The sequence below is a fragment of the Diorhabda sublineata genome, chromosome 10 (assembly GCF_026230105.1).
Source record: "Diorhabda sublineata isolate icDioSubl1.1 chromosome 10, icDioSubl1.1, whole genome shotgun sequence".
In the NCBI taxonomy this organism is placed as follows: domain Eukaryota; kingdom Metazoa; phylum Arthropoda; class Insecta; order Coleoptera; family Chrysomelidae; genus Diorhabda; species Diorhabda sublineata.
Window position 1 is genome coordinate 8,962,139 of NC_079483.1, and position 12,659 is coordinate 8,974,797.

The 12,659-nt window shown below is 31.6% G+C and overlaps 1 protein-coding gene and 1 long non-coding RNA gene across 12 annotated transcripts in view; one reads left to right on the forward strand and one right to left on the reverse strand.

The window, feature by feature from the left end:
- Positions 1-8,411, forward strand: part of LOC130449977 (four and a half LIM domains protein 2) — a 119,395-nt gene extending 110,984 nt beyond the window's left edge. For all 11 annotated transcript variants that reach the window (XM_056788124.1, XM_056788123.1, XM_056788125.1 and 8 more), the window contains 2 exons: positions 6,038-6,207; positions 7,617-8,411. In XM_056788124.1, coding sequence (XP_056644102.1) covers positions 6,038-6,207; positions 7,617-7,961 — 515 coding nt within the window. In that variant the 3' untranslated portion in view covers positions 7,962-8,411. The remainder of the gene's footprint in view (positions 1-6,037; positions 6,208-7,616) is intronic.
- A 171-nt stretch (positions 8,412-8,582) lies between these two features.
- Positions 8,583-12,417, reverse strand: LOC130449984 (uncharacterized). Its single transcript, XR_008910522.1, has 2 exons — positions 9,006-12,417; positions 8,583-8,893 (listed from the first exon to the last, which is right to left on the reverse strand). It is a non-coding gene; the product is annotated as an uncharacterized LOC130449984 (long non-coding RNA).
- Between the last annotated feature and the right edge of the window lie 242 nt (positions 12,418-12,659).

The following is a 12,659-nucleotide window of genomic DNA, read 5'->3' on the forward strand; positions in this document are numbered from 1 at the left end:
TTCAGCTTTTTAAAAGTTCAGTGCATATCTATTGAAAACTAATTTGATTCGTATAAAAAACAAAATAGGAAGCATAAACATGTTTAGTACATAAATATCCTGTTTTAAAACTGAAAGTAAACACATTAACATTTTTTCAAAAGGTCAATATACGAACGTGTGTATCGGATGTTTCAAATTATTTTAGGAAGTCGAAAAATGTATACGGTGGAATCAAAATTAAAAGAATGAATGATTTTGTCTTTAATATTAGGTCGTCTAGATATTCTTATGATGTTTCGAATTGTCATATTCATCATAGACAAGATTTTTTTAAATACGGACCTGCATTTTTTAAAATAACATTGAATATATATTTTATTTAGTATTTAATATAAATTTGAATGTTTTCAATACTGCTTTATAATTGTTTTGAAGCCTTAAAGTACTTAAAAACGATTAAACTTTTATGTCTTCTCCTGCTGGTAAGTACGAGGAGTTTTGAAATGGCAACACTGATATGTCAAGTTTGATTTGACATTTCTAATGGTGAAAGACAACGAGTTGTCATACGAGTGCTATCTTTTGTTTGTATCTACCCTCTACCCCTAAATTCTTAAGATAATTATTCATATTAGAGAATCAAAACTACAAATACAAAATACAAATCAACGCTTCAAAACATCACTCGAAAATAAACAAAATTGCACTCTCACTGTTAGGAATTTTTGTGGTTATGTTTCGAAATAACAACTATGTTGATAAAAATCGAAACAATGATATTCCGGACTGTTTTGAGTTGAAAAACTTTCGATATATCGATTCAATTGTATGTAATTGAATTATAAATTGAATCGATGTATAAATAGAAGTGGAAACCATGAAAATCTATTTTTTCGTTTCGTTAATTGCTCTATAAACATGATGACATGACGTTATTGTTGACAAAATGGAGGTATATTTAATCGATATAATCGATTTTATTGTTTATCGATTATTATACAGGGTATAATCGTAGAGAATACGTTCGTTAGTATCTCCAATTTTATTATTATCGTATTAGAGTGGGGCAAACGGTATTTTATGATTATGAAGAACAGTCGTACTAACTTTTGATGTATTATCTTTTTAAATATTAAATCAATATTCTGGGTCACATTGTATGATGAAATTTGAATTGTTGAGGGGCTGGTGCCTACTGGTTTTTAGAATTTTTATATCGTTCAACACGCGAAAGGTATTTATAGGTAAATTTAGGTCATGACTATTTTTGTAACAAATTCCTCAGTTAACTGACAGTTTTGGTAGGTGGTTTTATATTGATGTTGCCATTGACATTTCTATTTCTTCACATATATACCCACATTTATAAAACGCAAATTATATCGTTTTGAATAACTACTAATTTGTTTTTTTTTTGAGACGTTAAATGCCTTTATTAAACTATAAGTTTATAGGATGAGAATATTTAACGAAATTAAATATTTTGTTAGAATTATTGACAAAATTTTAAAAGCCAAGCAACGACTAAATAGCAGTTTTTAGATTTCCGATAAACAATCTCATGACCAATTTAAACTTTAGTTAATTTTTGAAAAAAATTAATTCAGAATTGTCAATTTTTGCACTAGAAGTTTTGAAAAGTTATTTAACTTTAGATATTTCTGAGTTTTTCAACTGGTTTATACTTAGAAAAGCGAAATTCAGTTAGAAAATCCAATTAACCAAATCCAGCTAAAAAGGGAGAAAAACTAACTTAAACTTGGAAAAGGCAATTTTTGGTTATTTTGATTACGGGAAAATCCATTTTTGAACTGAAAAATAAATAGAAAAGCCAATTTCTGTCAAATATCCACCAAAATTAACTCAAAATGATTAATTTTCAACTAGTTTGAGTTAAAAAAACGCAAAATCAGTTGAAAAATTTATTTGACCACATTAAATTGAAAAATAATTAATTTTTTATTCAATCAAACATGGAAAGGGCAATTGTTGAGCAAAATTAACTCAAAATGGTGAATTTTCAGTTAGTTTTAAGTTATGAAAACGATTTTCAGTTAGAATAAAAACCATTTGACCAATTTTTACACTAAATTAGTTTGTATTTGACCAAACTGGATCTAGAAAGAGCAATTTCCAACAAAAGCTAAAAAACCAACTCAAAACTGTAAATTTTCAGCTAGTTTGAAGTTAAACAAGTTATAGTCAGTTGAAAAAAAAAACGATTTGACCAACTTTAACGTGAAAATAGTTAATACATGACCAAACTGGAACTAAAAAGGACAATTGCGAACAAAAATTGAAAAACCAACGCAAAACTGTGAATTTTCAGCTAGTTTGAAGTTAAACAAGTTATAGTCAGTTGAAAAAAAAACGATTTGACCAACTTTAACGTGAAAATAGTTAATACATGACCAAACTGGAACTAAAAAGGACAATTGCGAACAAAAATTAAAAAACCAATTCAAAACTGTAAGTTTTTAGCTAGTTTGAAAACAAATAAGTTATATTCAGTCAAAAAAAAAACGATTAGACTAATTTTAAAGCGAAAATAGTTAATATTAAGTGAAACTTAATTTAGAAAGGGTAATAGTCGAGCATAATTTAACTTTATTTCCAGCTAGTTTGTAGATAGACAAGCGAAATTCCAATTCCAAGAAAATTTCAATTTTGCCAAATTGAACCTGGAAAACACTCTTTTCGATTAAAATTTACTAAATTTGGTCCGTTTTTAAATAGTTGTGACTAAAGTGAACTTAAAAATAACTAATGTTTTACCAAACTGAACCTAGAAAAAGCAATTGTCGACCAAAATTACCTCAAAATAGTCAATTTTAACCTAATTTGAAGTGGGAAAACTGAAATTTCAGTTAAAAAAAATAAATTTGGACAAAACAAGCTCAAAATACGTAATTTTTGACCAAATTGAATTCAGAAAAGGCGATTGTCGATTAAAACTAACTCAAAACGGTCAATGTTCAGCTAGTTTGAAGTTAGACAATTGAAATTTCAGTTAAAAAATTCCAATTTCATCAAACTGAACCTGAATAATGGCTCTTATCTATCAAAATTTACGAAAATCGGTTAATTTCCAAACAGTTCGAAGATAGAAAAGAAAAATTTCAGTTATGACTAAAATAAGCTTAAAATAATTAATTTTTCGCCAAACTACAACTGGAAAAAGCGATTGTCGACCAAAATTACCTCGAAACGATAATTTTTCAGCTAGTTTGAAGTTAGAAAAGCCACATTTAATTTTGACGTTTAGATTGATAGTTTAACAAATAAATCAAATAATTTGCAGTCATTTTCATATTTTTAATTGTGAGATATTTTTATCAAATGATGACATTTTAGTTATGTAGTCAGTATCATAAATTATTTAAGAATTCACTATGCCATTAAACTCGACAACGTTGTAACGTATTGTGCAACAATAAATACAATTTTCAAATTGAGATCACTTAAACTTGAAAAAAATAACTAAAAAAAATAAATTTGTCTGAAAATTGTAGACTAAAATTTGAAAAATTATTACAATATTCATGAAGGTTTGTACCAGGTACACCCAGAACATGATTTTCAGAAATCATTCGAAGATTTATTTAACTAAATATTGACTTTCGTTCATGTTGATAAAACATTTGTTGTCATCAATTTATTTCGTCGTGTTGCATCGCTTATTTGAATTCTGTAAAATTTCACTTCATAATATACTTTCTATAAGACTTCAATACAAAATTTTTTCTTTATTAACCAAATAAACGAGAGTTCAAAGAGGAAAATGACACTCAGCCCGTCATTTCAATACCTATTGAGGTGAGAAAAACAAACTGTCTATATGGAAAAATACCTGTCAAAATGTGCTAAATAAGGGTGGCGCCACATTAGCATCAGGGTAACGTTTACAACAGCGCCATTCGGGAAAATTTTCGTATTGTTATTTATAGTAAATATACACTTTAATAGAATAAGTAACCAAGTGAAAGCAAAAATTTAAGAAGCAAAACGAAACCTTTGACGGATTACATCACTAGCTTTAACCGATTTTACAACCAGTCAAAAATTTTAAGGAACCCAAAACTCACCTACAACCAAACACTTGGGAAGGAACATTCAATTATACAACAAGACGTTTGCCATCCAATTACATATTTCATAACAAAAATGGTTGAAAGCACTTCAGATCACCATCCAATAAAAGCAGGTGTACCACAGGGGAGCGTCTTGGGCTCATTATTATATCTATTTACGCGGCAGATCTACGAGCAAATAATTAAATTACTATGGGCACCTTCGCCGACGACACAGTTATAATAGCATGCAACGAAAGTCCAGATGATGCTTCCAGGATTCTGCAGATATATTTAAATGACATCCAAACATGACTGAGCAAATAAAAAATCAAGGAAAACGAAAGAAAATAAAAAATCAGCACAAGTGACCGTCACTCTAAGAAAAGCCCTCCTGTTTATATGAACAATATTGAAATACCAGGAAATACTTAGGCATGCATCTAGACACAAGGCTCGCATGGAAAGAAAGAAAATTGCAAGTGAAAGAGTTAGGTTAGGCTGGATGTATGGTATCGAGCTCTGGGGTTGCCATCATACGAAGAAGCGAGTCCAAAATACTTCGAATGATAGCTGATTCAAACCTAATCCTACATAAAGACTTAAACTTCAGTTTTGTCGATGATGTCATAAAAGAACGAAGCGTCAGAACCTCTGGTTAACGTTACTCCATCCACTTATAGAACCACAAGACGGTAGAAGAGTGAAAACGTTCATATGCATATGAGCTCGAAAGTAAACAACAATCGATTATATGGGCCTTTCAAGACGAGCCAAGTCCAACAAAAGTAGCAATTCGAACCAAATGGTTATTGGACATATCGCCACCGTTCCATTAGACCAACGTAGAATAGTCAATTTTGAATGGTACACCAGCATTTGTGTGCCGGAAATATTCGAAAAAAACAAGGAAACCGTTCGCAGAAGACGAATCATTCTCCACAACGACAATACGAGCACTAACACATCAGTTTTTGAACAGTCCAAGTCCTCAATCGGAATGGAAATTGGCTCAAACGCACGCAAAAGTGTATTGATCTTAATGGAGAATATTTTGAAAAAGGAACAAGACATATCCAATTATAAATAATCGTTTTTATATGTTTTATCTGAAAACTTAAGTAGCAATCTCCGTAGAATGTAATAAAATTCCTATTCTAGAAATGTCCGCGGTTTATGAGATCAAGTTCCTAAATAATATCGGATTTTAATACGTGACTCAGATTTTATAATATTTTTTTTTTTTATTGTGAATAAAACAATTTGTTTCATGTGACATATGAAACAACGATATTACCAAAATTGGATATTTTCTTTTATACAAAAAGGTCAAGGTTAAATAACCAGTATATGAAAAATAGTTTGTAATAAGATCATGTTTATAATTATCTTTCAATATCTTTAAATTACGCAGATTTTGTGGATATTTGGTTTTCATCTCGCAAAAAACAGAATGCAAATTACAATTTTCCTCTAACCTTTCAACAATTATGGCCCAAATGAAACTAAGTTTGCGTCAATTTAGTTATGTAGAGATATGCGAGGTATTAAATAACGATACTGGTTACGAAAAAAGGTTTTATCATAAAAATTATTCTACATTTCCGTCCCTCGCCACACACACTTTTCCATATGTTTTTTCCATTGATCCAAGCAGTGCTGGAAGTCTTCTTTGGTGAGGGCCTTTAGGAGCTCTGCCGCTTTTTGCTTTACCGCTTCCATCGACTCAAATCAAAACAGATCTTTTTCTAACATTTCAAGGAAATCTTGGGCAGACCCCTTGACGAAAGAGCTTTTGGTCTGCAGTCTGATTTTTTGGCACAAACTTTTGCCATGTGTAAAATTTTTTCTAACAGTTTATTTATCGGCGTTTACAGCTTCGAAAATCATCCGGATGCTGATTCGACGATCTGCACACACAATTCGGTTGATTTTGGTCACTGTTTCCGGATTTCCAACAGTCATATTTTATTATTTTTTTTCAGGTACCAAGAAGATGGAATACAAGACCAGACAATGGCACGAGAAGTGCTTCTGTTGCTGTGTATGTAAAGTACCCATCGGTACCCAAAGCTTTATTCCTCGAGAACAAGAAATCTACTGCGCCAAGTGCTATGAGGAGAAATTTGCTACGCGCTGCATCAAGTGCAACAAGGTACTATTAAAAAATAAGTTGAATCAGTAGTTAGTTCATGTTAAACTAAATATTTTTCATAAAACAATCGGCGACAATTTAACTTATTTTGCTAATAATAGATACGACAAGTTTTTGTGAATTTATATACGCAGTTTTACCATATTTAGATTTATTTCGGAGATAATTGGAACTAGAAGTTTTTTATGTTTATTTTTCAAAATAATGATTCAAATTAGGGATTAATAAGTTTTTTCACTCTGATAGGTTTTTATACATTTTTGTGAGCTGAATATGGTCGTTTATTATTACTTTTACATCTTTTTTCTATGAAACGTTTTGTGCAGACCTTTTTTTATGATCTTAAATTCTTCTTTTAGTTTAACATCTGAAAGTTGCATGAAACAAAGTTTATCTATGAGTAAAACCTTCATAAACCCTTTCATAGGTTTTACAACATATTTTGAGGTGGCTAGGTGGATGTTTTTTGGAGCCTGAGTCGGGTTTTGTTCCGCTCAACTCACGACCAGCTGCAAATTCGATCGTCTCCCCAATTTCACGTACCAACTCTCTTACTCCTGGTGCAGTTTTACGACTTTTGGAACTAACTCGTTGTTCGATGGGGTCCTTAGCCTTTTAACAGGCTTTACTTGGACCTATGAGTCGGAAGCCTTGGATACAGGAGGGTTGAAAGTCGAGGAAACCTTAATATTAAGCCCTCAGCTGTCTCAGACATCGGGAAGAGTTTTGACGTAGAAACCGATGCTTTGGAGGTAGTAGGTTCTGTGGTGTTAGCTTGAAGTTCTCGGAGGAAAGACGAGGATTTGTCATTGATATTTCTCTTGCAGGGCTTTTGGAATTTCTTCAGGTTGTCTGCAGGCATTGTTTGCGACACCTGATTAGAGTATCGAGTATCATCGGCACGATTGGAGACTTGGATTAAGTCCATAAAAATGGTCCTTCTCGTCATGCCTACGTAGGTACGCGCGAAAAAACCTACTTATTAACTTCGAGGTCCAACTCTGATACAAGAACGTTTAAATTCAGTTGCCCAAAATTTTGTAGTTGTGAATGATGGCGCAGAGTCTCCTCGAAACAATATCTAACTCCCTTTCCGTTTCTGTAGGCGTATCGCCTTTCAAAAACAAAAAAATCTTCACAAAGATTGTCGAACAGAAACTTAGCGTCCAAATTGACTGAAATTAATTATGGGAATCTCTTTGGGTAGTTGTCTTTCACATTTTGTTCAATCCCTTCCTTCCAGGTCTTCCTCGTCTTCTTCTATTCTGCTGTTGATACATCAATGTTTTCTTCGACCACCTGTTCGTTTTATTGAGATGGAAAAAGCCGACGACACTATTCAGTAGCTTAGAGACCGTGAACAAAAGCCAATTACTTGTTGAAAACGATGTAATTTTATATATTTTTAGGTTATAACCAGCGGCGGGGTGACATATAAGAACGAACCATGGCACAGAGAATGCTTCACCTGTACGCATTGTCAACGTAGTTTAGCCGGTGAACGTTTTACATCTCGCGACGACAAACCCTACTGCGCGGAATGTTTCGGCGAATTATTCGCGAAACGTTGTACCGCTTGCAGCAAACCTATAACCGGTATCGGAGGCACCAAGTTCATATCATTCGAAGACCGTCATTGGCACAACGATTGTTTCTTCTGCGCCTCCTGCAGGACAAGTTTGGTCGGTCGCGGATTTATCACCGATCAGGAAGATATCATATGTCCTGATTGCGCCAAAGCCAAATTGATGTAATTCGAGGAGGTGGTAAAAACAATCGTCATGGGTTAACTTATCGGTACAATTTTGAGCTTGAAAATATGGTTCGAGGGAACATATCAGAAATACAAATGTTAACCTAGTGATTGATTTTTGAAAAAAAAAATCTCATACTTGACAGGATTATGATACAAAATTTCACACGCACACGTACACATATGACATAAAAATATTAAAAAAAAAAACATTTTTTTTTCGTTTTGTGTTGATTTATGTTCATTAGAAGTCAATTAATTAATAGAGGCTTATTTATTTTTTTTTACTTTTATGAATTAATTTTCTATATAAATTGCTTTAGGGTTTAATTTATCAATGTTTTGTTGTTGACTGTTCGAAAGCCGTAAATATTTTAGAAACATTGAAAAAATTTAGAAAAAGTTTTGACAGAATCACTGAGTTACGAAACAGGTTTAAATATATCAAAAAGAAGGGAGAAATAAGTGAATAACCACCAAAATGATGAATAACATCTAAAGTTGAAATGGACAATTTGATTAGAACTTACGCGATATCAAAATTATAACTTTGGAATGCGAGAACAGCGAAAACCATAGGAAAAATTGAAGTGGACGATATGATTAAGACTTATGTGATGTCTAAATATAACTTTGGAATGTAAAAATAGCAAAAGTATTGGAAAATCCTCCAAAATGGTAAAGAACAAACTATAACTAATATAAAATATGATTAGGACTTAAATAATGTCAAAAACTTACCTTAGAATACTGAAATTAGCAAAAAGTACAGAAACAACCTTCAAAATGATGAAGAACAACTAAAATTGAAGTGGACGATATGATTAGGACTTATCTGATGTCAAAATTATAACTTTGGAATGTAAAAATAGCAAAAGTATTGTAAAATCCTCCAAAATGGTAAAGAACAAACTAAAACTGTAATAAACTTACCTCAGAATACTGAAATTAGCAAAAAGTACAGAAAAAACCTTCAAAATGATGAAGAACAACTAAAATTGAAGTGGACGATATGATTAGGACTTATCTGATGTCAAAAACTTACCTTAGAATACTGAAATTAGCAAAAAGTACAGAAACAACCTTCAAAATGATGAAGAACAACTAAAATTGAAGTGGACGATATGATTAGGACTTATCTGATGTCAAAATTATAACTTTGGAATGTAAAAATAGCAAAAGTATTGGAAAATCCTCCAAAATGGTAAAGAACAAACTAAAACTGTAATAAACTTACCTCAGAATATTGAAATTAGCAAAAAGTACAGGAACAACCTTTAAAATGATGAAGAACAACTAAAATTGAAGTGGACGATATGATTAGGACTTATCTGATGTCAAAATTATAACTTTGGAATGTAAAAATAGCAAAAGTATTGGAAAATCCTCCAAAATGGTAAAGAACAAACTAAAACTGTAATAAACTTACCTCAGAATATTGAAATTAGCAAAAAGTACAGGAACAACCTTTAAAATGATGAAGAACAACTAAAATTGAAGTGGACGATATGATTAGGACTTATCTGATGTCAAAATTATAACTTTGGAATGTAAAAATAGCAAAAGTATTGGAAAATCCTCCAAAATGGTAAAGAACAAACTAAAACTGTAATAAACTTACCTCAGAATACTGAAATTAGCAAAAAGTACAGGAACAACCTTAAAAATGATGAAGAACAACTAAAATTGAAGTGGACGATATGATTAGAACTTAAATAATGTCAAAAACTTACCTTAGAATACTGAAATTAGCAAAAAGTACAGGAACAACTTTCAAAGTTGATGAAGAACAACTAAAATTGAAGTGGACGATATGATTAGGACTTATTTTACGTCAAAATATATAGGAACTACCATAAAAATGACGAAGATAATATGATGTCTAAAACAGAACTTTCAAATGATTCTTGTTCTTACAATATAAAGTTTATTCATGATTCCAGTTGTTTCTCACAAATAGAGGTTTTTACCCCAAAAAAAATCAAATCAAAAGTATTTATCAAGTGTTTAGAGCCGTAGATGTAGGTAGTAAAATGAATAATTTTTGATTGTGGTTCTGCCAAAACAAAGTTAATCTGTTAGTTCAGTTTTGTCAAATATAATTTGAAAGAACAGTTATTCACTTACATCGGAGGATGTTATATATTTATTAGTCAAACAATCCTCCAAAAAATATTTTATTTGGAAATACTTTTTTGTATCTAGCTTAGAACACGATATAAGCACGTTCATTTGGCGTTTTCGAAATCGCAGAATCCATTTATCCAAGTCCTGATGTCAACAATTATTTTTTCGATAATTGAATTTGTCGACTTCTAGTTCGGCATTTTCAACTTGACTTATTGAATATAAAAATTTTATAGGAAAATATCTTTTCCCCCAATTAAGATAACCTGAGATAAGATAAAGTAACCAGAAAGTGAATTCGTTCCTTGTTCTGCTAAATATAATCTATAGGCATGTAAATTAATATTCAACAAATAAAAACGTGAATTTTTGACTTTCTCTTGCTCTTCTTCTAAGTATGTATCTTCTAAAAATAATTCCCCTTCCCCTAAAAAAAAGAATATCTTATTTAATTCATACATTCAATTAAAAAAATCTGATCTAGAACTAGTGAACCTGGAAATTTCATATATCTGGTATGATAAATGGATTCTACGATTTTGAAAACGCTAAACTAGGATTCCGAACGGGGCAGATACGGAAGTATTTCAACGCACACATATACACACACACATAACAAAAAATTAAAAAAAAAAAAAGTTAATTTTCCATTTTGTGTTGTTTTAAGTTTATTAGAAATCTATTTAGTTATAGAGGCTTATTTATTTTTTTTTTTACTTTAACGAATTAATTTTTTAAAAAATCGCTTTAGGCTTTAAATTATTAATGTATTATGTACGTTGGTTGAGCAATAAATCGATTCGATGTAGACACATATTCTAAATAACTTGAAAATAAAAATGCCTTATTCTAATATCCTTTATTATTAAGTGTTAGGAAATTTGCTATAATTCGAGAGAAAAAATCCAAAGGATTTTTTTCTATTTAAATTGTTAGTAATTTTTCGATATATTTTATTTTGAAACGTTTGTTGTAGATAAATATTTATGTATATTGCTTTATTGGCATTTACCAATATATAAAGGAAGAGCAATTTTGGTGCTATTTAAGTAGATTAGAATATTCAATTAATTTTCAATCGGTAGTTGTAAAAATCCAACTTCCGATTCAATTTATATATATATATATATATATATATATATATATATTATGGCTTCATCTTACATTATTAATAATTTATAAAAAAAATATTAACAATTACCGTGTACAGTTTAATTTTTGTGCTTGTAACCTATTGGGAATGTTATAAACATTTGTTGTTATAAAGCATCGAAAGCTTCGCTTTTTAGGGATACATCTGTTATATTTTATTCTTTAATAAATTCTTTAAAAAAAGTGATTTTATTTTGTTCACACCCTTCCCTACGAGAACAATCAGTATTACAAACTGCAGAAGAAGTAATCGGTAAGAGCATAACATTCAATCGTACAAGGTTCAAATATGAGGTGGTCCCAGAAATACCCGGACCAGGGTGTTTAATTATCCAAGGACATATACCATCAATGACACCAAAATCAATTCTTGGTAAAACTTATTACATCTCCGAGTATTCTGGCTTGCTTACAAACCTCTACTACAAGATGATGTGCATAGGAACAAATTGCAAAGTTATCGGTGAGTGTCCAGCACAGGTTCAAACACTTGAACAAACCTTACAATTTATCTGGTGACGTTAATAGGTGCAGACCTAGATGTTTGATTATATTTTTAAAGGACATCGGCTTTTGGTAGTTTAAATTGAAGTTCCTGACCGCCTCTTAAGCTAATATTTGCACAAACGGATGTTCGGAATACCACATGCATAACAATCTATCACTACACCACCACTCACGATGACACTGTCTGACGTGCGTTTCGATAACAAAGTTATCGTCTTCAGATACTGAAGGTTAACTCGAAACGCGCGACAATGCAATAGTGAGTGTTGGTGTAAACAGTATGAATATCACCAACGGTTCCTCAGCATTCAAAGTACAAAAAAGGAAAAGGTACAAGATTAAAATATTAATATTACATGCACATAATTTTTGAAAATGTAGAGTTTAAAATTTCCAACATTGCTAACATAAACATAACTTTGAAATGCAAAACTTTTCCTTCGTTAGTTAATTCTCATAGATTGTTATAGGAGCTGCAAGGGGAAAGTTAAGAAGTCTGCTCAATCGGGAGATATATCAGCTTACTTGGTTTGTTTGTGCGAGTGTGGATCGGCCATAACTAGCGAAAGCTGTAAAGTACCTGCTGTATTCTTTTCACTGTCCATGCCTCCTACAAATAAACTTTGAGAAAAATAAAAGACGTGCATACGCGTCAAGAGCGCCCTACTGTGAGCCCGGAGCGAACCCGCGAGTGTAGACTGTTTGTAATCTTATCCGCGATTCGTACTGCTATTCACGTCGTGAATCGCGTGAGTGTGGATTGGCCATTAAGTTACTTTTTCAACTTTTTAGGATGCAAATAATAAATGAGATTTCCTCTATGCACCACGCGTCTATTCTCGATACGAGGATCGAGAGAACTGACCGACAGATGGCAGTCTCTTGCTTTTTCATTTGACGACCATTGGTAGTC